The following is a 27,247-nucleotide window of genomic DNA, read 5'->3' as shown; positions in this document are numbered from 1 at the left end:
TTCCAGAGGAGTACGTCGATGTCATCAACCATGTCCTCACCTCTCAGGCACAGGTATTTGCGGCCGCGGACCGGCTACGACGGACAAACGTGACGGAGCACCGGATACCGATGGTACCACACCGCCCTCCCTTTGAGAAGGTATACGGATTTGGCATCCGGGAACGGGAGGCCATACAGACTCAAATTGACGAGATGTTACGTGACGGGGTAGTGGAACCCAGCACCTCCCCGTATAATTCGCGGGTGGTGCTGGCCACCAAGAAAGATGGAAGTCTACGCTTTTGCGTAAACTTCAAGGCGATAAACAAACTGACCATTCCCGCCCCGCCCCCGCAGATCAATATCACAGACGCACTGGCAGGACTGGGGGACGCCACTATTTTCACGACACTAGACTTAAAATCAGGCTACTGGCAGGTGCCGGTATGTCTGGAGGACCGCCCTAAGACGGCATTTACGGCACCAGACGGTCGACGTTACCAGTTCTGCGCCATGCCGTTTGGTCTCATGGACGCCCCTGCCACGTTCCAGGCCCTGATGGTACGTGTTCTAGATGGGTACATTGGTGAGTTCGCCAGTGCCTATCTGGACGACGTTATCATCTGGTCCAGGACGTGAGAGGAACACGCGCACCATCTGGCATTGGTGCTAGAACGTATGGCCAGACACGGACTGACGTGCGCCCCAAAGAAATGCCACATTGGGGCCACGGAAATAGAGTTCCTAGGACACATAGTGACGGCGGAGGGGTGCCGCCCCCGACCTGAGCAGTTGGAGCTAATAGAGGGAAAGGGGGCACCGAACACCAGGAAGCAGCTCCAGAAGCTGCTGGGGCTGCTCAACTGGCTGCGGTCCTTCGTCCCCGACTTCGCCACGGTGACGGCCCCGATGACGGACCTACTGTCGCCGAAGACTAAGTTCCGGTGGACCCCCGCCGCGGACGAGGCCTTGCGACAGGTGAAGCGCCGGTTCAGGAACTGTCACACGCTCTCACGCCTGGTGCCCAGCCGCCCCATCTTCATCCAGACGGATGCGAGTCAGGAGGGGATGGGGGCGGTGTTGTACCAGATGGATGACCGGGGCGAGAGGCGCGTGATCGAGTACGCCAGTGCCAAGTTTGGGCAGGCTGAGCGGAAGTATCACGTGAATGAGCAAGAGTGCCTTGCGGTGGTCTGGGCCCTACAGAGGTACCGTCACCACGTCGAGGGCCGCTCATTCACGCTGAGAACCGACAGCCAATGCCTCCGCTGGTTGGACTCCGCTCAGGGCCGGAAGTCTAAGTTCACTCGGTGGGCCATGCTGATCCAGGAATTCTCGTTCACGGTCGAGCACATTCCTGGACGTGAAAATCAGTTGGCCGACGAGTTGTCCCGGAATCTGGACCCTGAGAATGAGTTCCACGACGACCTGGGCTGGGAGGAAGTGCTCCTCCCTGAGCGTGAGCGCGGGGTAGAGGACTCAGTGCCGCGACCGTGCGCGTTGTACGCGCTGACAAGCCCCACTGCTCCTGCACCCGACGCGCGACCCGAGACTATGACTGACCTGCTGGCGTGGGTCCACGCGGCGCAACTCCGGGACCCCGACACCCGGACTCGACTGACAGAGTGTGGGGAGGGGGTGATACCGGGCTGCCGGAGCCTGAACGGGGTGCTCCAGACCAGGGGGGCTCACAGGTCGAGCGGGTGGCGGACCCACGTGCCGCCCGAGGCCAGGCGCTGGGTCCTGAGCTACCTGCATGACCACCCCCTGGCGGGACACCCGGGCGCGGAGCAGACGCTGCGTGAGGTCAGACGGACGTTCCGCTGGCCTGGCGACGCGGCAGAAGTGAGACGCTACGTGCGGGCCTGCCTGCGTTGCCAGGAGCGGAAGTCCAGGCGACCCGACGGCAAGGAGCAGCAGGTCCCACGATGGCCCCGGAATCCCTTCCACACTGTGGCGGTGGATATTATGGGGCCGTATCCTCGCACGTCCCGTGGTCGGCGATTCATTGTTGTGGTCACGGATGTCTTCACCCGCTGGGCGGAGGCGTTCGCAGTACCAAACGTGAAAGCCGGCACCGTGATTGCCCTGCTCGAGCGCGAGTTCTTCCCGCGATACGGGTACCCCGCGGTCCTGCTGACGGACAACGGGGTGCAGTTCACGGGGAGAAGCTGGCGAGTGTCCTGCGCGGGTTGGGGGGTGGAGCATCACACGACGCCCACCTACCATCCGCGCGCGAATCCGACCGAAAGGCGGAATCAGGACATTAAAACTCAGCTGCGCATCCGGTTGGACGAGGACCACACCAAGTGGGACCTGCACCTGCCGACGCTGCTGTTTTGCCTGCGCCGTCGGACGAACGCGGTCACGGGCCATTCCCCCGCTGAACTGGTGCAGGGCCGGAACCTCGCCCTGCCCGGGGAAGCGCGCGCAACCCCCGACTTGCACGACATGACCATGGACGATCTGCGCGAAGACGCCCGACGTCGCCAAGCTGACTACCTGACTCGACGTACGCCGCAGACGCACCAGCCCCCAGCACGACTAGAGCCTGGCCAGCAGGTGTTTGTTAAGTGTCATCACCTGTCGGCTGGCGAGCGGGGCTTTTGCGCCAGTCTGGCTCCTAAGTGGACGGGGCCACAGGAGATCGTAGACAGACTGGGCACCACCTCGTACCTCGTGCGTCGCGCCGACGGACGGACAACTAAGGTGCACAGGGACGACATTCGACTGATAGGCGACCCGCACGACGAGTACGACCACGACGACAGCGGACCAGTGGACGGTGACGAGGCCGAGGATGACATCACCGAAGGTGTACTGGCCGACCTCGGCGCCCCTGTGGTGGTACCGCCGGAGCCGGACCTGGGACGTCGACGGGGACACGCCTACCCCGGGTCGCGGCGAGTGGCAGGCGAGAACGCTGACGGGGACGGTGACACACGGGACAGGACCGATGACAACGTCGCAGTAGGGGTCCTGGTCGACCTCGGTGACCCCGTGGTGACGCCACCGGAGCCGGATCAGGGACGTCGACGGGGACACGCCCACCCCAGGTTACTGCGGGGGGTGGGCAGGAACGTTGACAGGGACGACGACACACGGGACAGGACCGATGACAACGTCGCAGTAGGAGTCCTGGTCGACCTTGGTGACCCCGTGGTGACGCCACCGGAGCCGGATCAGGGACGTCGACGAGGACACGCCCACCCCAGGTCACTGCGGGGGGTGGGCAGGAACGTTGACAGGGACGACGACACACGGGACAGGACCGATGACAACGTCGCAGTAGGAGTCCTGGTCGACCTCGGTGACCCCGTGGTGACGCCACCGGAGCCGGATCAGGGACGTCGACGAGGACACGCCCACCCCAAGTCACTGCGGGGGGTTGGCAGGAACGTTGACAGGGACGACGACACCTGGGGCACGACACATGGACGGGCCCCCACGACGACACCGACTCAGCCTCCTACGGGGGGACAGCAAAAGGGGAACGGTGGTTGGCAACTGGCAAGAGGGGGCGGGGAACGGACGCCCGTCAGAAGGGGCGGAAGGGGTCCGCGTGGCGCAAGCATGGCAGAGCTGGAGCGCTTCGTGGACCGGGTGCTCCCGCCTGATGACGTCAGCGCCTACGCCAACGACACTGATGGACCACTCATCGAGGACGTAACACATGACAACACTGCTCAGGGCGACCTGGTCGACCTGAGTGAACCAGTGGTGACGTTGCCAGAGCCTACCCAGAGACGTGGACGGAGGTACGTCCACTCCTGGGAACGGCGGGTGACGGGGACGGACGTGAGCAAGGACGTGACAGACGGGGTAACGGTCCGGCTCCTCAGTGGGGAGGGCGATGTCGACAGGGCCCAGCAGGTGGTCCTGGACTTGCCTTCCGGGGAGCCGAGGATGACCGCTCACGCGGGGAGGGGACCGGCGTTGCGCCGGTCCACGCGTGAGAAGACGGCCCCCCACTACCTCCGGGACTACGAGTGGGGGAGTCAGCGCAAACCCCGAGACGTAAGACAAACGACCGACGGGGGGTTACGCTGCAGCGTGATGCAGCTCCTGCCCCAGTTTGCCCGACCCGGACGGAATGACGTGACGAGCTCCGACGACCAGACAAGTGGCCGGACGCGGACGCGGCTGCCGGTCTAGGTCGGCGTCGGGGGCCAGGACGGCCTCGGGAGAGGGGGGGCATATGACGACAGTCGTCGTACCCTCCCAGATACAGAGGCCGTACCTGGCCACCGACGCGGGCCTGAGGGGGCCTGTTTTCCCCCCCCCCAGTGAACCCCAGTGTGTGCGACGGCCAGGGACGCACCCGCGTGCGCCCTAGCATGCTAACGAGTGTTTTTCTATGTGACTTTATCTTTTATTTCAGTGTGTATATATTTGTAAACGATTAAGGGATTTGAATGTGTGTAATTAACTTATTTTATTTATTATTCATTGTGCAAGTTCGCTGTGTAATTAATGTCTCGTGTATGTCTTTGTAAATAATTCAATAACTTTTTCTGAAGTGTTTCGCCATAGTATGTAATTGCAGCCTGGCGCGCCGCGGGACGGAGCTCTCTCCCACGCTGGCCGATTTTCCCCTCCCTCCCCGCCACCCGCGGGCGCCGGCCCGCGGGCGAGTGGGGAGAGGCAGTCGCGTCCTGGTCTCGAGCGGAGACAGACGTGTTCGTTGCTCCGCGAGCCGCGCACGTTGCGCTCGGGATTGAACGTTCGCTCAGTCCGCAGTCGGTCACGGCAGCTGAGCTGCCACCGCGAATCAGCTTAGCATTGTTAACTTACGAGTCATCGGGAGACGTGTCTAGCGGGCAGTTTCTACAATGCGAACGTGGTGCTACGAGTCTCTGAACTTTTCGCCGTCCACGGAACATTACGTAACGGGCCGCGTATGTACAGCGCTCCGTCTTCGGGCCCTCTCTCACTGGGTCAGCCTAGCATTAATAAACTTTACGATTCGCGCCGAAACGTATTTGAGAACCGCCCCGTCATCAGGGAGTCCGTGTCGCCGTGGTAGGGCACTTGTTCCGCGACGGTTCCGCCAGGCTGCGGCAGGACTTTATAAGCGTTAATAAAAGACGGCTCTTGAAATTCGTTAATGCCGTGTTCTGCTTGCGACAACCTACCAACATTCCTCGCAATCACTTCACTCTCCCTCCAGGTCCCGCCTTTCCCGGTCCCGGCCACGTTGGCCTGGACCCACACCTCTCCGACGAGGGCAGTACGGGCATAACAGGACATTTATTTCAACGGGAAAACGGGGACCTGAAGCCGAGGGACGTCAGTGTTATGAGGTAGATTGAGCAAGGCATGGTGTTTTTAGTTATTTTATATGAGGAATTAAGATTATAATGGTTACATCGTTTTATAACAGATAGACACTACACAATATATACGTAATTTATGGAGACATACAGAGAGGGAGCAGCAATGAGTTAAGTATTATGTGAACCTCGGTGAGTCACGCCCTACTGCCGGCGGAGCTGATATCGGGACGGGCGGTGAACAGGGATCGATGCTCGGCGGGCGCCGCCCGGCGTCCCGACGCTCTCGGCGCCGCTCCTCGGGCGGACGTGCAGGAGGGCAGCACCTGTCGTCACCTCGAGGCGCGGACTGTCGCCGGCTGCTCTTGCGATACAGTCTGCTGCGTTGCACTCGTTGTTGCGATGGAGACCTTGCAGGCATTTTGCTCCTCGTGTTGACGGTTGTGGCATAGGACCCTCATAACAACACGCAAAGATGGCCGATATACCCAGGGGCGTGCCTAAGGGGGGGGGGACGAGGGGGACCGGACCCCCCCCCCCCCAGGGCTAAAAATATTTTAATATTAAATTCATAAAATGAAAAAAAATATTTAGTATGATATTAAAATAAATTCAATGACACAAGCATAAATGTTTAATTAAACAGTATTTTTAGATAGCCTAAATCAGCAATATTGAACACGTATTTTGCAAAATTATCCCGGGGGAGGACCCCCGGACCACCCGCCTAGCTGGGGGGTATGGAATACCCTCCAGACTCCCCACCGAAAAGGCCCTAGCCTTCTGCCTGACCCCCCCCCCCCCCCAGAGCAAAATCCTGGGCACGCCACTGATACCTACACATGGCGCACGGGGGGGCGAGAGGAACTGCAGCGGAAGCAGTGCGTCATTACCAAGGGCGCTTTCACAACAGAGTGCAACTAACAGGAAGGCCTTCATACGATTAAACGACTGCATCAAACTGGTAGTTTTGTACCGTGAAGGGTGACGCACACCAGACTAAGCACGGCTCGCTCTAAGTCTGGCGGCTCCCTGCCTCCCGCGGGGCGTATGACCGCCACTGCGATCACGTGTCCTCTCAGCCATGGAGCAGTCCTTGAAGCCCTGATACAGGTTTGCGCATTACTGTTCCTGGCTGAAACTTTGCAGGATCAGGTTCCCGAATATATGTTCCTTAACAAATGTTACAAATATTCCTTGTTTTGGCATTCCGTGCCACCCATTTAATTCGGGCACAGAAATTTCCGACCATAATATATTTTTTTTATTACAGAAAAAATACTAAAATTACTCTTAGTTTTCTATGAAATTAAGTAGAAAGTGTAAAGTAGCACAGCAGTGAAGCATTACAGTATAGTTTAAAAACAAAACGGTTTTGAACCATGGTTATATTCTCTTAGTTAAGGTTCTATGTGTGTTTTAAAATATCTCGAGACAAAATGTTGAATCATTTCATACCAGAGGCCATGGTAGATTTATTCCCCAATCTCCCTGAATAGTGTTATTGTGAGATGTAATTTTTGGTGTTTATGCTCAGATAAATCATTGGGGGTATGTTAGCGAATATTCTTACTAAGTATAATTATTTATTATTTCACAATAATTTTTAACGTTAGTAATATTTTTCTACGAACTTGATTTTTTTTACAATGTATAAAGATTCAAAAGAATCAAGTTACTTTTACGATTTTGGGTTTTAATTAAACCGCTTGATGTTTTCATAGGAATATTACATTTCTAAATATTCCCATTTCTAATCAATGTAAAAGATAAAATATACTTTAAAATAAGTTCATCTTTTGCCACACGTGTTGGTGGAAACATCCTGAAAATAATGTGTTGCAAGCAGTCCAGTCATGCTGTTGGGCGAGTGGTGGTTGTGAGGAGTGTGCGTAGCTGAGAGAGTTGCGGTGTGCACAGAGTGATCCAGTCGTCGCACCCGGTGTGCAACACCATCATGCTGCTGGGCGTGTGCACATGTCTGTGGTCGGTGTTCCTGCTGGGGCTGGACGGCCAGTTCGTGAGCCCGGCCGTGTACCCGGCCGTGTGTCAGGCGCGAGCCTGGCTCCTGTGCACAGGCTTCACCCTGGCGTACGGCGCCATGTTCAGCAAGGTGTGGCGCGTGCATCGCCTCACCACAAAGGCCAAGTCGAAGGTCAAGGTGAGCACAGCAGAGGCATTTCACTAACCTCTTAGCCTGGCAATGCACCGCTGATTTTATCTGCCCTGACTGGGATCATACTTATTTACTTCGAGGAGTTCGTGCAAACATGCATTTGTGGAATCATCTTATCTGATAAACAGTGACTTTAAAATTTAATAAAAAAAACGATGGAATGTAGGGTTGAAATGCATGAATCTTACGGAATTCATCTTTGAAAGTCTGCAGCTTAACAACTCTGTTTTATTACTAGGAGGAAAAATGTAACTCTATAAAACTCATCACTGATCTTAAATTCTATGAGTAGAACATTACTTGGCTTAATTAACGAGAAAAAAAAACATCTTACTAAACTCAATGAAAATTGTATTGTTGCCCCCAGAGAGGGGAAACAAGGGATTGAGTTAGAGCGAATACAAAAATCTGTGTTGTGAGAGTCGCATATTTAATTAACAGCAAATAAATATCAAACAATTTCAAACATGTTAAAATCGAGCACTCATATGGTCTTATAAACATAGTCATTCTTTCTTAAATTATTCAAGCTCGCCTACAGCATGGGGCTGTCAACAAACAATTTTCAAAGATTCAAAAGTTATAAACTAACTTTATCATAGCACAAACAAAGCTACTGAAAAACATACTTTTCTTACGTGAATTAAAAAAGGATGTTTAAATAATCAATGTCTGCTAAATTCACAATACATAAGCATCAACACTGAACACGCTTGAATATTAGAAAGAGCAAGGTTAGATTAATTTATTGGCAAAAAACAAATATTAATGTAACTTGCCCGTAATCAGATACTTAAACCAACAAATTATTTAAAATATTGCCTAAAATATTTATACTGAGAACAATACGCCACAAGAGTGAACATGGATTCACGGGCCAACATCATAAACGCCCAACAAATTCCAAACAAACCTCTCGTGACTGCGGGTCAAAGCCAGCCGAACACTGGCCTTATAGTTTCTGCGGGCTCGCTCCACTAGTCGTCTCGTCATAGCAGCGGCCCGCCCACTAGCGCTCTCCTGCCACAACAGCGCTCGAGCCGGACTTCCTTGGCGCGCTCCGAGACAGGAACAAGTCTACCCGACGACTGCGACTCCGCGATGTGAAGGACAGGCCACAGCTCTCTTCATAAACTACCAGCATGTCCGCCAATGCCACACCCAGTCCAGTTGGTGTGAACAAGTGTTCTGTCGTAGACCTATCACATTTGTACACAAATACACTGAAACACAATAGCTGCTCGAAGGTCTGAAGTCAGTCAATTTGACACATCTATGGCGCGTATTCTCCGACCTCTGGTGCGACTGGCCACCTCTCACAGGGCCCAAAACTGCAGAGCGACTTTTCACCAAAATAAAACTCGCCCATCGAGTCCCCAACTCGCAACGCGAGTTGACACTTTAAGTCGCTGACAATTACCTTCTTGACTCTGTCGCTGTCTACAGCACAACACCCCGGGATCCCTCGTCGACGACTGGACTAAGTCCGATTCTAGAGTTAAAGTTCCTCTGACCAGTCACAGAGAGACCAATTCCAACGATTGGTGCGCTGTCGGGAACAGTGACGTTCTTCAGGTGGTCTGTCAGAGCAGCAGCAGGACGACGTCGTTAGAGACGTGCTTCTCGTACCCCTTCATTCCATCTCTGCTTGCTGTGCCCAGGTCGGATCTACATATACCCCTCTGGTGCACTTCCCTTTCGTTCCCGAAAGAACCAGAAGGTGTAAGTTTCTCCTACTTCCATGGGGAAGAAAGAGGGGCGGTACAATAACGTGACAAACCACATGACCACCTCCACCACTCCACTGCCTCAGCCAAGGTGCGAGAAACTTCGTGAAAAGCCTTGTCGAGAGGACAGACCACCCGCAACACACATATGTTCGATGGGAGTAAGACCATTCAGGGGCAAACAAAATCCAGTCCAAGGTAATAAAAAAACTTCCTTTGTGGGCCGCGAATAGCAACCACAACAGTATTACAGATAAGTTTTCTCATCCATTGTAGGACGCTTCTGGTGGCCAACAAATAAACATACAGGCAAAAATGAATACCAAATATCTGAACACTAAATTATATAAACATAAACATTTATAATAAAACAAAAATAATAAAATTGACAAGAATCAGTCTTTCTCTTGTAACTAGAACACTGAAGCCATTTCAACCTACTGTCTAAAAATATAATCTATTTTGTCAGACTGCCCCATATCTTGATATACACCTCGTCAACAGGCGTTGAAACTGCTCAAAGCGCATTTGCTTAGTTTACCTTTGAATTTTCACATCTGGTATATAATCATTAAGACTTCTTTATGTGACAATATATTAAAAAAACATATATAAATACACTGGCGTAAAATGAAATCCCAACACCAAGAAGACATAGCGCTAGATAAACAAAATTTAGTAAGCGTGTTTGCACGTATGAAAGATGACACTTATCCAAATTTGCACGCTAGTTGACGAAGTGTGGGGCAATTTACGCCACCATGACCTTGCAAAGAAAGTTTGATTTAAATACGCCATGTATTCTTCGTGAGCTTTAGTCATCATCATCCTGTGTTGGCGTTGTAAAGTAGGTGTGAGCCAAACATGCCTTCAATGAGACGAAGAAGGCAGTATCAGCAGCTTACTGAGTTTAAACGAGGCCGTGTAATAGGGCTACGAGAAAGTGAATGTTTTTTCCGCAATATTGCAGGCAGACATGACAGGGACGTGTTCACAGTGCATCAGTGTCGATAAAAATGATCACGAGAAGGCACTGTTTCAAGAAGAGCAGGTCCTGACCGCACACGGGTCACTACACAGAGGAAAGCAATTTCCTTTGACAGCAGGAGCACTCTCGTCATTATCCCAAGAACCTTGACAGCGGCCTCGTACGTCATATTGGTGCCCGTACGTGACATCAGACCAGTTCCGTTGATGTTCATTCTAAGTACTCAAAAATAACTATCGTCCTCATACCACAGCCGTCATCTAACGTGATCTACAGAGTGTCAACCAATTGCCTTGGCCTGAGAGATTGCCAGACCTTTCGCCCATTGAGCATGTGTGGGACATTATGGGAACATCAATCCAATGCCATCCAATGCCAGCATTAATCGTTGCTGATTTGTCTGACCAAATGCAACAGGCGAGGAACTTCATCCCACAAAATGACATACGGCACCTTTACGACACAATGCTTGCACGTTTGCATGCTTGCTTTTAAAGTCGTGGCGATTACCCAGCTAGGTTAGATGGATGTTTTCTCACTATGGGAGGAGCCACAAAGAGAAACTAAAACCATTTTTCCCACCAAACAACGATACCAAGAGATCGGAGTAACCAAGAAGTAGTATTGTATGCAAATGAACTACTTTGTTTACCACAAATGATTGCCATAGAAAAATGTTATCAATAAACCTTAAGTGATCCAAGAAAAACGCTATGCAAATTAAATATACCAGAAATCGTAACTATGAACTTGCGAACACACACCATTGCTGAGCGCTGGTGCTCCCCCGAGTTGCTCTGCGATCGTCGGAATTCTTCATTTCGGCGCTCGTGTTCCCTTCTCCCTGCTCCTTCCCCTCTAATTCCCTCTAACGACTGTATTTTGCTTGCAATTGCTCCTACCCAGGGAAGGGACAGTGACAAGCAAAACACAATCACAACAGGGCGCAGCGCTTCGACTCGTCCTTACATGGTGCTGGTTTCTAAGAGATTATTAGCAGTGATAACGGTGCGGTGGGGAATGATCGTGATTTAATTTGTTTTATTACGTGATGTCTGGTGGCGATACCTCTTCGTGTAAATTGGTTCATTTGGTTAGTTCAACTTTTTTCTTGGCTGCCACCTTCAAAATTCTAGTTTGGATTCCTGCTGTTTTTCTTTATTTGCTTGATCTTTTGAATTGTTTGAACACTACACAGCGCCATGATCAGATCCTTTACCAGTACTCGTAGAGAATTTTCCTGAGCTGGCCTTAACGGTTTTATTACTTTTTGTTTACAGTTCACTAGTAATGCCGCGTTCACGGTTTCTTTGACTAAACATGTTGAATAATTATGTTAACCCTGATCGAGTTCGTTTTGGCCCTATTTTGAGTTATAATTTAAACTTTTCCTGTATCCTCATGGTCTCGTATTTATTGTGTTTTTTTCCTTCCTATAATAATTTTATTACGATGAGCCAGCTTATTCATTGTTCATGTCTTTGTATAATTGCACAATCACCTGTAAATTTAGGATAAAAACCTTAATTCGAGTAATTTTCTGTCTTTACATAACCCCGCGCGCACATAATTGTACGCGTTTTGCGCGTAGTTATTGTGAGCAATATGTTAATATTTTAAATTATTTTTTGTATGCTTCAGCCTTTGTTTTAATGTTGTTTCGACATGAAAATAAATTTGTTATGTTCCGTGTCATTTAGTGTGTAATCCTTAATGCTGCTCTCAATATCCCTAACAGCAGGGATCTCATCGTACTCATACTTATGTCATAACTGGTCGGACTGGAGTCTCTGTTGATTAATCGTGGTCTGCGTAGATTTCAAACGTTATGTTTATTTCATACAAACAGCAATATTATAAACTCAGAAGAAATAATATCGAATAGCCTTTTTTTTTTTTACAGAAACATATTACTTATGTTCAAAAATGTATTTATTTTGTTTTAATACTATATTTTTTGTATCACAAAACATTGAAAATATTTTCACTACAAAATTGACATATATTATAAATTTAAAAAAAAAATTGTGAGGCTAAGTTAAAAATTAATGAAAAATTATACTTGTAGAATACTTAAAAGATGATTACATACTAAATTAATGTGTTATCTAGAACAGAAAATTTCTCAACCCGAACACATCTCAACAATATGGTAGAACACACGGGCGTGGTGAATGGCCAGAAGTGTGTCACAAAGGTGTGAGCGAACGAAAACCGTTAAGCAAAGAAAAACACAGAAACCACAAACCATCAGTGAAAAGATACATAAAAATAATATTTCCTCTTAAATTCAATGAGAGCATACCGAAACGATATACCACAGTATCAAGGCATGTTACAAGAATGAGATCTAAGAATCAAAATATAGAACAGCTCACATCATTGCAAACAAAATGAAAATAATATTGATCTTCAAGGTACAGGTAAGTCAAATAGTAGAAAAAAATTAATGGTATCCTAGTAACGTACACATAATTGCTTTGAGTGGATGATATATTTTCGTAAAGTTGCTTCGCCTATGTGTTGTAGCCGCGTCGAAGGCGAAGATTTCATCGACATTTCGGTCAACAGTCTCCATTTTGAGGATAGCAGTTACCTACTTACAAACTAAGCAGAATACAGGAACCACAGTTCAGAAATATCAAATATAAGCTCTAGATCAAAGGAAAAATAAAAGATTACCTCTGATTGGTTAGATAGCCCAGCCAACCACAATAATAGAGGCCACTTTTTGCCAGTAGCCCCAACCAGTTACAAAATCTCCGCTCCGATTGGCAAAAACAACTAGCTAACCAGAAGAAAGAAAGGCTTTAAACCTGCTACCCTCCCCTCTGGGATAACCGGGCGGACTTTCAATACCGGGCAGCAGGTTTCCTCTAGTGCGATCGCTGGTTTACTGCTGCCAACCCATTTGCTACACCCCTTTGCCTGCCGGAGCACAAATTCCCGTGCTTCTGCAGTCTTGCTTCGCGCCAGACGCACGTCGCCGCGCTACTCCCCCCTCCCTCGCAGGAGTGTGGAGTGGCACTGGCATTTTTTCCATATCTAAAGTAAGCGTACAGGTCCCACCTGGCACGCATAAATTTCCTCTCGTCACATCACTCCCATTTTTATAGGAGGGCCTACAATCACTTCGGTTGTGTGGGACTGGCTTTAGCGTGGAGGGGCTATTGCAAAAAAAAAAATTCCCTGATCAATAGGACCACACTACAAGTGCTACAAGTACACATATATGAGCAAATAATGCTTATATTGCCTGCAGTTCCCGAGTATAACTGTATTTGTTTACGAATGAAAATAACATGAACGTATGTTTTAATGATTTGTGCAGGATGGCGCAGCCAGCACTGGCCGCTCCCAGTCTAGTCTGGACTAACTAACAATTCCGGCGTGTTACTCCTGCCACGTATAACTTTCCTGAATCAAAAATTCATCCAGCTAAAATGCAGTTCTCCCTGGGGCCCATCGAGGGCTGGTTCACCATCCCTTTGCCGCCATCCGCGCCATCGGGCGCGTTATCTTAACTTTTGAGTATCAGGTTTCCTCCAGCGCATCGCTGGTTAACTGCTACTCCCGCCTTTTACATAGAAAGGGCCACCTGTGCAAAATTTAGCTTGCTGCTGCGGTCCAGATCCCATTGCACTGGCGCACATCGCTGGCTCTTCAGCTACTTCCTTTTGATAAAGGAAAAAGGGGGGGGGGGGAAGCGACGACACCGGCAGTATACATGCTCGACATAAAGCATATAGGCCTTGGTCTGGCATGTAAAGTTACTCTTTAACTTCATCCCTTTTGGACCTAAAAGGGCCCACAACCACTTCGGCTGTGTGGGACGACTTCAGTGTGGAGGGGTTATAGTCCAAAAAAAAATTAGTAGCAAATAATAAATGTTATTTATTTTCAATGTGCAGAGTTTATTTTTTTAAAGTTGTAATCGATCCAGTTGATTAAGTGTCCATCCAATACATTTTCCCTCTTCGTGACAGATTTTTTCAATAGCATCTCTTACAGAATCTTCTACGTCATGCGATAGGTAAAAAACAGTATTCATCATCTAGAATGCTTTTTTTTACAAGTCTCGTCTTGAAATGGCTCAGGTTTACCGTAAGTACATTCTAGTCACAATTATACTTCACTGATAGATCCTGTTCCAATACTTCAAGTTGATTAACTACGTACTTCTTGGCATCAATAATAAAAGTACAAACATCTCTTGGTGCAAGAAAGCCATTCAGGTAATAAAAGTCTTTCGAAATTTCACGGAATGTTGAATTTTCCAGGTAGAAACCGTTTTAATTCGGTCTGAACGCACCGTAAACAGTCGTAGGCTGTGCTGCACGTTGGATTTATATCAAAACTTCTTGCTGCGGATATGTTTTACTGTTAGAGGCATTGCACGTATGAGTCTCAACCTTAACTTGTGGGGCATAATGCAAAACTAGCTGATCTGCAATTAGGTAACAGACTTCACCTTTAAAGTTATTCGCATGTCGTCTCAAATTGTCAGTATGAGTAAACGATGCATGACACTCATCACAGCGAAACGCCATTCGTAATAGGTTATTCACACTTTCTTTTTTTTTTTGTGTCTTCGTGCACCTCGAGAGAACGGAAATGTCTTTCCACAGAAGTTACAAGTTATTTCACAGAAGTTACAAGTTGTTTGTATTATTCAGTGTAGGTATCCTTACTTGGTAATGCACAAATAGGAGTCTTTTACAATAACAGTCTCGACCATTTTACAGGAGAAGCACTTCGTTTACAGGTTATGGCATGGTTTTTTAAATTATCGTTTCTTGCAAACTCATTGCTACATTTCTGCAGTTAAATTTTGAACGACGCGGATTATAAACACATTCTTTCTTCTCGTGTCGACGAGTTACCGCCATTTGGGGAAAAACTAATCACGGTAATGATATTGATGCTCGACAGTTGTTGACGAATCATCAACTATTGAAATCTCCAAGGTTGTTGGCATCGCTGTCATCGGGATGTGCGTCGTCACTGGCGAGATCTCCATTGTCGATGATACAACATCCATCAAGGTCTTAGTGGTTATCGTCGACAAAGCCAACAGGATCTTCATCGTCGTCGAGGTCATCAGGGTCCCCATCACCGATGGTACAACTTCCCTCAAGTTCGACGTTAAAGGTGATAAAGATGTCATCAAGTTCTCCAGTACAGACAGTTACTAAACTTATGCATTAGACGAGCCAAACTAGATCATACGCATCCCACCATAGTCAGTAAGAAACTGAGAGGTACACCACTTGGACCTCACTTATAAATTAGCAACAAACTTTTACAGTAATAAATGAGTCAAAACAACAGTCAATTTTAATTTGTTTATTTGAATGTATTACTTGTTCGTAAATTTAAGACTAACCAATCAAATTCAAACTTGGCTACAAGGCTACAAGTGAACAAGTCTACACGGCTACAACCCTGCATGTCTACAAGGCTGCACGACTACAACAGCCATATAGAAAAAAAAATCTTTGAATAAAAGGTCCATCTTAGCTCGTTTTATGCTTTCTGTTTAATCAAGAATACCTGACAAATACTTTATGCTTCTACAAGACAAAGAGTTTTTGATCTATTAGACTTGAGTACGCGCATTTAACGAAACGGACACACATTTGGACATATATTCAACTCAGTAGGATACAATTGGTCCGATACGATCGCAGGTTATGGTAAGATACGATCCCATCATTATTATTCGGTACGATGCCATTTGATCTGTACCAAATATGTATATGAAAACTAAATTAAATTAAAATGAAACATATAAATAAAATTATATTGCCAAAGTTGAGTTGCTCACTATACAACTGTACCAATCTTAAATTATAAAGATCCAACTTCATGATTTTAACTTTAAATATACATATTATAAATCTAATAATCAAATATATCTTGTAAACATGCTCAATGGTTACAGTATTATTAATTTTATTTCCGAACTGTCATTAATTCTATATTTCTTAATTCACTCATATCGAACTCTAATTATTGTATTAAGAAACCAAGAACATGTTTGTTAATTCATACCTTAATAAAAATCATAAAAAGTCACTTCACTTTCAGGGCCTTGAGAGAGACAGGGAATGTGAACCCGGTTGTTTCCAGATTATTTTAAATTTAAATGTTGTATTTTAGCTTTAATTTCTCTGATACATATAACGAAAATCACAAGTCTATTGATAATATAATTCATAGGAAAACTCACAAGTTATGCGATATTAACAGACCTTATTTACAGTAATTCTTACAACCTAAATATATATTTTTTAAATTTGCTGGGTTTTAAAAATCATAACTTACATGAAGTAATACGATGATATATTTGTCCCTGGGCCGTTAGTTTTTTTTTTTTTCGATGTACCTGGTTATTCGAATATAATGAAAATGTTACAGTCTCTCCTTATCATAACTTAAAATATCTTCAAGTAACTTCTCTGGCCAGCATTGAAACATGGAGTTAGTGGAAGAAATGTGAAAGGGGCGAGGACTGTGGTGGGACGTGAGCAGACATGCGAGCTGCCCCGGGGTGTGTCTGCAGAAGGTGGAGCCGTGGAAGCTGTACCTGATGGTGACGGGCTTCCTGCTGGTGGTGCTGCTTCTCACCTGGCAGATATATGACCCACTGCAGCGCGTGTCACGGGGTGCGTCTGCAGAAGGTGGAGCCGTGGAAGCTGTACCTGATGGTGACGGGCTTCCTGCTGGTGGACGTGGTGCTGCTGCTCACCTGGCAGATATACGACCCGCTGCAGCGCGTGTCACGGGGTGTGTCTGCAGAAGGTGGAGCCGTGGAAGCTGTACCTGATGGTGACGGGCTTCCTGCTGGTGGACGTGGTGCTGCTGCTCACCTGGCAGATATACGACCCGCTGCAGCGCGTGTCACGGGGTGTGTCTGCAGAAGGTGGAGCCGTGGAAGCTGTACCTGATGGTGACGGGCTTCCTGCTAGTGGTGCTGCTTCTCACCTGGCAGATATATGACCCGCTGCAGCGCGTGTCACGGGGTGTGTCTGCAGAAGGTGGAGCCGTGGAAGCTGTACCTGATGGTGACAGGCTTCCTGCTGGTGGACGTGGTGCTGCTTCTCACCTGGCAGATATACGACCCGCTGCAGCGCGTGTCACGGGGTGTGTCTGCAGAAGGTGGAGCCGTGGAAGCTGTACCTGATGGTGACGGGCTTCCTGCTAGTGGACGTGGTGCTGCTGCTCACCTGGCAGATATACGACCCGCTGCAGCGCGTGTCACGGGGTGTGTCTGCAGAAGGTGGAGTCGTGGAAGCTGTACCTGATGGTGACGGGCTTCCTGCTGGTGGTGCTGCTTCTCACCTGGCAGATATATGACCCGCTGCAGCGCGTGTCACGGGGTGTGTCTGCAGAAGGTGGAGCCGTGGAAGCTGTACCTGATGGTGACGGGCTTCCTGCTGGTGGACGTGGTGCTGCTTCTCACCTGGCAGATATACGACCCGCTGCAGCGCGTGTCACGGGGTGTGTCTGCAGAAGGTGGAGCCGTGGAAGCTGTACCTGATGGGGACGGGCTTCCTGCTGGTGGACGTGGTGCTGCTTCTCACCTGGCAGATATACGACCCGCTGCAGCGCGTGTCACGGGGTGTGTCTGCAGAAGGTGGAGCCGTGGAAGCTGTACCTGATGGTGACGGGCTTCCTGCTAGTGGACGTGGTGCTGCTGCTCACCTGGCAGATATACGACCCGCTGCAGCGCGTGTCACGGGGTGTGTCTGCAGAAGGTGGAGCCGTGGAAGCTGTACCTGATGGTGACGGGCTTCCTGCTGGTGGTGCTGCTTCTCACCTGGCAGATATATGACCCGCTGCAGCGCGTGTCACGGGGTGTGTCTGCAGAAGGTGGAGCCGTGGAAGCTGTACCTGATGGTGACGGGCTTCCTGCTGGTGGACGTGGTGCTGCTTCTCACCTGGCAGATATACGACCCGCTGCAGCGCGTGTCATGGGGTGTGTCTGCAGAAGGTGGAGCCGTGGAAGCTGTACCTGATGGTGACGGGCTTCCTGCTAGTGGACGTGGTGCTGCTTCTCACCTGGCAGATATATGACCCGCTGCAGCGCGTGTCACGGGGTGTGTCTGCAGAAGGTGGAGCCGTGGAAGCTGTACCTGATGGTGACGGGCTTCCTGCTGGTGGACGTGGTGCTGCTGCTCACCTGGCAGATATACGACCCGCTGCAGCGCGTGTCACGGGGTGTGTCTGCAGAAGGTGGAGCCGTGGAAGCTGTACCTGATGGTGACGGGCTTCCTGCTGGTGGTGCTGCTTCTCACCTGGCAGATATATGACCCGCTGCAGCGCGTGTCACGGGGTGTGTCTGCAGAAGGTGGAGCCGTGGAAGCTGTACCTGATGGTGACGGGCTTCCTGCTAGTGGACGTGGTGCTGCTGTTCACCTGGCAGATATACGACCCGCTGCAGCGCGTGTCACGGGGTGTGTCTGCAGAAGGTGGAGCCGTGGAAGCTGTACCTGATGGTGACGGGCTTCCTGCTAGTGGACGTGGTGCTGCTGCTCACCTGGCAGATATACGACCCGCTGCAGCGCGTGTCACGGGGTGTGTCTGCAGAAGGTGGAGCCGTGGAAGCTGTACCTGATGGTGACGGGCTTCCTGCTGGTGGTGCTGCTTCTCACCTGGCAGATATATGACCCGCTGCAGCGCGTGTCACGGGGTGTGTCTGCAGAAGGTGGAGCCGTGGAAGCTGTACCTGATGGTGACGGGCTTCCTGCTGGTGGACGTGGTGCTGCTTCTCACCTGGCAGATATACGACCCGCTGCAGCGCGTGTCACGGGGTGTGTCTGCAGAAGGTGGAGCCGTGGAAGCTGTACCTGATGGTGACGGGCTTCCTGCTAGTGGACGTGGTGCTGCTGCTCACCTGGCAGATATACGACCCGCTGCAGCGCGTGTCACGGGGTGTGTCTGCAGAAGGTGGAGCCGTGGAAGCTGTACCTGATGGTGACGGGCTTCCTGCTAGTGGACGTGGTGCTGCTGCTCACCTGGCAGATATACGACCCGCTGCAGCGCGTGTCACGGGGTGTGTCTGCAGAAGCTGGAGCCGTGGAAGCTGTACCTGATGGTGACGGGCTTCCTGCTGGTGGTGCTGCTTCTCACCTGGCAGATATATGACCCACTGCAGCGCGTGTCACGGGGTGTGTCTGCAGAAGGTGGAGCCGTGGAAGCTGTACCTGATGGTGACGGGCTTCCTGCTAGTGGACGTGGTGCTGCTGCTCACCTGGCAGATATACGACCTGCTGCAGCGTGTGTCACGGGGTGTGTCTGCAGAAGGTGGAGCCGTGGAAGCTGTACCTGATGGTGACGGGCTTCCTGCTAGTGGACGTGGTGCTGCTGCTCACCTGGCAGATATACGACCCGCTCCAGCGCCGCATCGAGGTGTTCCCTCTGGAGGACCCCGTCTCAACCGAGGACGACGTGAAGATACGGCCCGAGCTGGAGCACTGCGAGAGCGAGAATAACAACGTGTGGCTGGGTAAGTATGAACCCACGTCGGCAGACCGCATGCTGTCACGTATTTTAACCTCGCCGTCATCTCATTTTTCCATCCAAAACATAGCTGGAATGGTGCTTGGTAGCGTCTATGATGGTTAGTAAGTATGAATTTGAATCACCATCGTTCAGTTACTTTCACATAATGTTTCCTCAACGCAAATACTACACTACAGCCAATGTTTTGGGTGTCCAACCAATACGTCGCAACAATGAGCTGAAGGGAAAAAACGGCTTCACACACTTATCGTGTAATCATGCAGACGTGGCCATCCCCTGCCTAATCCAACAATCCTGCGCTTACCAGCTATAGAGTGTCACGCGCTTAGTTTGCAGTCGAGAGGAACGGCTTCCACTGTTGCCATATTCCTGCTACCCGCTTGTTAATATTAATAATCTTATTTCCTATATAATCGCTAAATATAATAAGATTTTTTTTAAATTACTATTTGTTGATTTTCTAAGACCACAAAATGGTTTATATATATTGACTATATCATTACAGTTGTAAATCATTCTGGAAGAAAAATTATTTTAATTATAAACACGAATAACTATTTCACGTGATAAACAATTTATAGTAGTCAGTCACTGTAATTAACCAGGCATTCCATTAAATTATGCGCTATGATCAAATAGAGCCCAACATTTTTAATAGGTATTAAATTGTATAAAACGTTGTTGAAAAACAGCTAAAATAATAATGGCGTCTTTTAGTTAAGTCTCCTTAGAAGTAAAAATAATTTTATCGGATGATGCCCTTGATGAAATTCAACAAGAAAAGGTATTTCTAAATTTATAATTTCAAATTTACCTTTACAAAATACACTATCAAATACATTTTTTAAATGTCATTACTTACATTATAATGCTGTGCCTAAATCTATTGTGTTAAGTTGCGCATATCTGGCTACAGAGCAAACCGAGACAAGGACAGTGCTATTGGCAGAGACAGTAAATGTCCATTAAAATGCACACTGCCAACTAACGATGGGACTCGCTATAATTGCTTCCTTGTGTGGCAGGCCTGCTCGTTGTTTCCTTTTAAGACAGGCTCGATAGCAGCCAGTGCTTTGGCTCTTGAAACGTACGTCTATAACTTGCTCAGTTTCATAGTGCGGCATTTCAGTACAGCCATAATCCTGGATATATATTTTTTTATCAGTTACGTATATTTTATAATTCTAAGCCAATCAGTGCAACACGGAGATACGATCAAACTCATGCATCAGCCAACAAATAATTTAATAGACTTCTAGTAAGTTTAAAATGTGTGGTGAAATATTAGGAGTATTCCTTTTGGTACACTATATTTTTTTATTGGGCTGTAGCCGCGGGGGGGAGGCACAACTGAAAAAGGGATAAAACAGCAAGGGGTTTTTATATTAAAACCCACGGCAATGGTGGGCTGGTGCTGTAACAAATAATATAAATCGTGTGCCAAAAATTACAATTTATATATAAAAATATAGAGCCAAAACATATAACATGCATATATAAGTCGTTTACAAGCAAATTAGCAATAATTATGTATTCCTCCTGCATTCCCGCGGGAATCATTCATACAAGTTAAAACAATGTGGAGATAAAGTGGGTAAGGTGGGGAAGCCTTAGAAGTAGCACAAATAAGACGGGCACTAGGCTGAAAGCAACAGCAAGAAAGAAATTACAATTAAAATTACACTTACGACGTGGCTTGACAAGAAGAGTCCAATGCCATCGTGGCATGCCCATATACAACCGCAGAACATTTACGCAAGGCTACAGGCAGTTCTCGGCGTGAGCAAAAGAAACTAAAGTGGCTTACAAACATTACAAATCATGGAAAAAATACAAGGGTGAAAGCGCGGCCACAACGCGCAGGCAAGAATAATAGAACATACTAAATACAGAAGCTAAGTTTCACAGCCGAGTACATACCACAAAACGACGCCAGCCCACAGTGACAGCCTTCGAGTCATACGACCGAGAGACTGCGACGAATAAGCTCGGGGCCGGGAATATATAGGCTGGGAACAACACACGTCAGAGCGCGTTGGTGGCGCGGCGGGGAAGGGGGGTAGAGGGGGGGGGGGGTAGGAAGGGGAGGTTGGAGAGTAAGGGAAAAGGTGGAGAGGGGAGGGGAAAGGAGGGGAAGGGGAAAGGAGGGGAAGGAATGCTGTGCAGTGCCCACACTGCTTCAACCCCCCTCTCTAAAGTGTCCCTACCCGGAGAGCCAGAAGATCCACACGATGAAGAAAGTTCATGTCGTTGAAATGGGAAACTGGTGACAGCATCAAACAGCAAGCTTCAGGATCGCCGCGGCGATCAAAGAAATGGCTTCGGCCGTAATCACATGCTACGCAGATCGAAGGATGCTGAAGAACAGGTCTTCAGAACGGCGGTAGATGACAGCCAGCAGCTGATACGGAGGAAGAAATCCAGAGAAGAAGTCGGTGATCGGCCCAGAACAAGGGCTCGGAGCAGGGCGGTTCCGCGAGTCCCAAACACCCAGGCATGGGAGGGGACTCCAGCAGGAAGCACCAAGTCGCAGTGCCTTAGCAGGCTAACGAAGGGGTCAGCTACGATGTCCAAGACCCGTCAAGCAAGGGCCAGGGGCAGCCATGGACTCACGGCGGTGCGGGAAGCACTCAGCCGGAAGCCCAGAAGCGGCGAAACAGCATCGAGCCTCCACACGACGAGGAAGCCGCCAGGCAAGCTCATGGTAGCACAATGAGCAGTAAAACGATTGGCTCTCATAGGCAGGTACCACCAGTAGGGAGGAGGCGACGAACGGAAGGTCCCACGGATACTTCTCTCGGTGAGTTGAAGCTGAAGATCGCTGGCGGAAGTCGGGCACAGCAAGCACGGGTAAAAGGGAAAAAGGATGGCGCGCCAAACTAAAAAAAGAAAAGGATCCGCAACACCACGCACAAATCAAACAAAGACAAACTGTAAATACAAATTTCAAACACAAGTTCCTAGGAATACAAACACTTAACAACAGGCCAATAGGCTAATCTCATAATTATACAATACTGCAAAAAAGCTTACAACAAACCCATAAAAACTATTTTACGAAAGGTTTCACCTGGGTTACATGAGCCTTTCGAAATTTAAACTTGCGCTTACAGCACCTTAACAAAAGGGTATTGGCACCCAAAAACTTGTCGACAAAATAAAGTCCCTCATAAGGAGGAAGTAACTTCACATTTAATTGATCAGCCTACTTAGGCAATTTAAATGCTCTGCAAAGGACTAAATCCCCAATCTTAAAACCATGAGGTGCTCTAGCCTTATTATAATTGTCAGAAACGGCCTTACGGGCCTTATGAATGTTACAGGAAACCGTGTCGAGTACAAGTTCCAATGCCTGGGCGTCCAGGCTGGTGTCGAGGGAAGGCAAGCCCCACTGGTTCAGTAAAGGAATAGTAAGCTCACGGCCTAGGAACGGGATCGAGGGTGGAAAACTAGTAGCTGAATGAAGAGCCGAATTAAGTCCGACATTAATATACTCCATATCTGAATCCCAAAGAGTCTGATCAGACCGGTAGAAGGAAATCAGGTTGCTTTTGAGAACCTTATTTTGCCGCTCTAACATGTTGCCCTGCAGAAAATAAGCTGAACTATAAATAGGTTTAACGGCCCTTTCAAAAAGAAAATTCTTATAGATAGTGGACTGAAAATACGGGGAATTGTCAGAAACAATCATACATGGAGTACCAAACAACTTGAAAACCTATTCCTTAAGGGTGTTAAGATAGTGGCAACCTTCATGTTTCTAAGAGGTAATAAAATAACAAATTTTGTAAAAATATCAAAAACAACAAGCAAACATACATTACCCTTCTTAGAACGTGTCAGAGGACCAAAAATATCCATATGTAAGACATGCCAAGGCGCTACAGCAGGATCAGCAGCATACAAACCCACCTTAGAATTATGCGGCGGCTTAGAAATCTGGCAGTCGAGAGAAGATCGAACAAAGCTCCAAACATCAGCATGAAGCTCGGGCCAAAACAGATGCGCTGAAATTCTGCGAAAAGTTTTATCTAATCCTAGATGACCACCTAGGAGAGATGCATGAAAAAAGGTTAACACCATAGGCCTCAAGACAGCTGGAACAACAGCCTTTTGGGCTCTGCCAAAAGTTCCTTAAATACAGCATACCACTCTCCTCAACATAGGGAACAGTCTTCTTATCATGAAGATCTCTAAGTACCTGCTGGCAGAGAGGATCCTGAGTCTGACATTCCTTGATATTAAAGTAGGATTCAGTAAAAAATTTAAAAGCAGTGATAAATTTAGTAGCATCAGAAGAGCGGGGTTCCAAGGGCTCGAATTCATCGGTGCAAAACGTGCGAGAGAGAGAGTCAGCTATAACATTATCTTTACCTGTAATATGATGGATGACAAACTGAAATCGTGATAACCTCAAAATCCAACGACTTAGCTTACCCAACTGATGAGGATGATTAAAGAGCCAACTAAGGGCTCGGTTATCGGTAAATAAATCAAACTCCCGAGCATCAAAATAACTTTCGAATTTTTCTAAGCTGAACAGGCAAGCCAAGGCCTCCTTCTCATAGACACCTAATGCTGCTCAGACTCCGATAGCGAGCGACTAGCATAGGCAATGGGCCTAATCTGGCCTTCCTCAAAGTGTCCTAGGACGGCTCCAAGCACATTGTGCGAGGCATCAACCTGAATGGCAAACCGTTTACTAAAATCGGGAAGAATGAGCACTGGGGGTGAAGCCATACAAGACTTCAGCGCCTGAAAAGATTTCTCTTGTTCGGGGCCCCACTCAAAAACTGAATCCTTCTTACATAAGATATTTAAGGGAGCAGATAAGGAAGCAAAATTATTAATGAACCTGGAAATATAACCTAATATACCCAAGAAGCGCTGAACTCCCTTTAAATTTACAGGCCTAGGAAACTGGATGATAGGGGCGATCTTGTCAGGATCCATAAGGAGGGTACCTTGTAAAATAAAATAACCTAAGAATTTAACTGACGTTTTTCCTAGTGTAACCTTCTTGGGGTTAACGGTGAGATTGGCCCCTCGTAAACGAGAAAGGGCTTCAGTCAGGTGAGTAATGTGATCCTCAAAGGTGTACTATAAACAATGATGTCATCGACGTAATTAAACACATAATCATACTTAAGATCAGATAGAACATGATCAAGGATCCGGCTCATAGCCTGGCTGCCAAAACTAACACCCATAGACATACGATTAAATTCAAAATGGCCAAAAGGAGTTGAAAATGTTGTATATTTGCGGCAACTAGGATCTAAAAGGCACTGGTGAAAACTTTGATTCAAGTCAATAACCGAAAAATATCTGGCCTTGCCTAGGTGCTGAAGGGCAGCTCAACAGTGGGGAGCGGATAAACATCGTCTTTAGCAATTTTATGGTTCAAATGAATGTAATTATGTACCATATGCCAGCTCGCACTGCCTTTTTTACGCACTAAAAAAGTAGGAGTGCAAAAATCAGATGTATAAGGAGAAATTACACCAGCGGCTAAGAGCTTATCCACGATGTCACGCATGGCCTGAAGTTTAGGGGGAGAGACCTTGAGATATTTAGTGTGGACAGGAGCTTCATCCTTTAAATAGAATTTATAGGGCAAAATGTTACATCCTAATTTAGAGGTGATAACATCGGAAAAGGCGTGAACTAGATCGGCGATAGCCTGCCCTTGAGCAATGCTATCAGCATCGCGACAGTCAAAAATAACAGAATTACTAGGCTGCGATCGTAAGGGAATTTTCACAGAAGGGGCAAAGTCAAATCGGTGCTCACGCTGGCCCACATCCAGGACGCAGCGAGTCTTGCTCAAAATATCTAAACCCAAAATAAAATTCGGTGAAAGACCAGGAACAACAATAAACTTTCAATTCCAGGAAAAATGCTTAATCTTAAAGTGAATAACCACGAACGTATTTGCGCGAAGGAACTCGCCATTCACCACCCAAATATTAATCTGGTTTTCAGAAAATACCCGAAAAGAAAATTTAGGAAATGTTTCAATTAAGGTCTGGAGAAATGTCTCACTAATAGCCGAGCATGTAGCACCGGTATCAACAAGAGCCGAAAATAAACGCTCGTGAATACACACGGGCAAAAAATTCAGAAAAACAGAGTTAGAAGCTTTCCTATAGAAGTGACAGAAACGACCTCTTTTCCATCCTGTCAATGGCCATTTCCCGGACAATTACTCCGGTAATGACCCAATCCCTTACAAGAAAAACATCCACGTGCGTTAACGTCAACACGTGCCTGATCACAGTCCTCAGTCACATGTCCAAACACGCAATGGTTTGCGCAATGAGCGCGAGTGTATGTTGGAACACCCTAGTGGCAACAGCGCCGCCAGTCAAACGCCGACGTGGCTGGGTAGTGTCAAGAGAGGGGCAGATGGGCGGCCACCGAGAGGAATTACACTAGTCGCGCCGCCCAACCGCCCACGCGGCTGCGTATTCTCAAGAGGCGGGGCAGACGTGTGGCCACCGGGAGGAGTTACACTAGCCGCGCCGCCGGCGGGGAAGTGCGCATGCGACCCGCTGTCAAATCCACGTGGTGGCGAACGCCGCGCACGTGAGCTGTCATGAAGGCGAGGCGAAAAGGAGGAATGCTGACGACTATTATCTTCATACATGCGTAAAACACGAGCGTCAGCATCGTGTGCGTCACTGCCACGAAAGTCTGAGGTAACCTGTAAGCTGTGAAATCCCCTGTCACGAACACGTGACACGGACGTAGACCTAGGGGGAGGCGAGATCTCAGCCTCGTATTTAGACACCGCTAACAACCACACCTCTACCTCACTACCCCAAGCATGCAAAGCATCAAAGGTGGTAGGTGGAGCTAACATACCACAGTGGGTGAGCACATGGGGTGCTAAGTTGCCTAAAATAAGTTGTACTAACTCAGGCTCAGCAATGTCAATTTCCAAAACATCGGCATAGGAAACAACCTCTTCAATGTAATGAGTGACGGACTCATTGGGACGCTGAAACCTGAAAATCAAAACGCGCTTACACACATCCATGACATGCGGCGGACACACAGCACGAAGTACCGACATCTTAAAAGTATGAAAATCTACCTTCTGTACGATAGCCTCTGTTAACCTAGACACATACACGCCAGTACACTTACTAAGCAGAGCCTTCATAAAGGCGCCAGCTGACACCAAATTCAATTTAACGAGGCGCTCAGCCAGTAAAAAAAAAACCTAGAATAGGCCTGGGCTCACTACCACTCAACACAGGAAGGGATTTGAGAACAGAGAAAAACCATTTTTGAGAAAAGGAATTATCGGGAGCCGGACTTACTTCCAGTGTGGCCTGCGCCATCGGAACACCAGACGAGACGTCACTGACCTCGCGTATAAATTAAACGAGCCGGGCTCGCATGTCAGCCGCTCGTCGCGGTGAAGCCGGTAGATCCAACTGACTCCCGAGACGCTCATGGTCATGAAAGAAAACAAGCGAAACACACAGCAAAACCACTGCCGAAGCAGAGTTGCGCAGAAGTTGTTGCCGCGGGTGGGTGGGGGTGGGGGGGGGGGGGGCCTCACA

The 27,247-nt window shown here is 48.2% G+C and overlaps 1 protein-coding gene across 2 annotated transcripts in view; it reads left to right on the top strand.

Annotated features, from left to right (window-relative positions):
* LOC134527466 (gamma-aminobutyric acid type B receptor subunit 1) overlaps positions 1-27,247 on the top strand; it is a 262,732-nt gene that overhangs the window by 102,597 nt on the left and 132,888 nt on the right. For both annotated transcript variants that reach the window (XM_063360161.1, XM_063360160.1), the window contains exons 11-12: positions 7,175-7,415; positions 19,452-19,656. In XM_063360161.1, the coding sequence (XP_063216231.1) occupies positions 7,175-7,415; positions 19,452-19,656 (446 nt within the window). The remainder of the gene's footprint in view (positions 1-7,174; positions 7,416-19,451; positions 19,657-27,247) is intronic.

The sequence above is a fragment of the Bacillus rossius genome, chromosome 1, assembly GCF_032445375.1.
Source record: "Bacillus rossius redtenbacheri isolate Brsri chromosome 1, Brsri_v3, whole genome shotgun sequence".
NCBI classification, from domain to species: Eukaryota; Metazoa; Arthropoda; class Insecta; order Phasmatodea; family Bacillidae; genus Bacillus; species Bacillus rossius.
The sequence above is the reverse complement of the archived record's forward strand: the minus strand, read 5'-3'. Positions and strand labels throughout refer to the sequence as shown.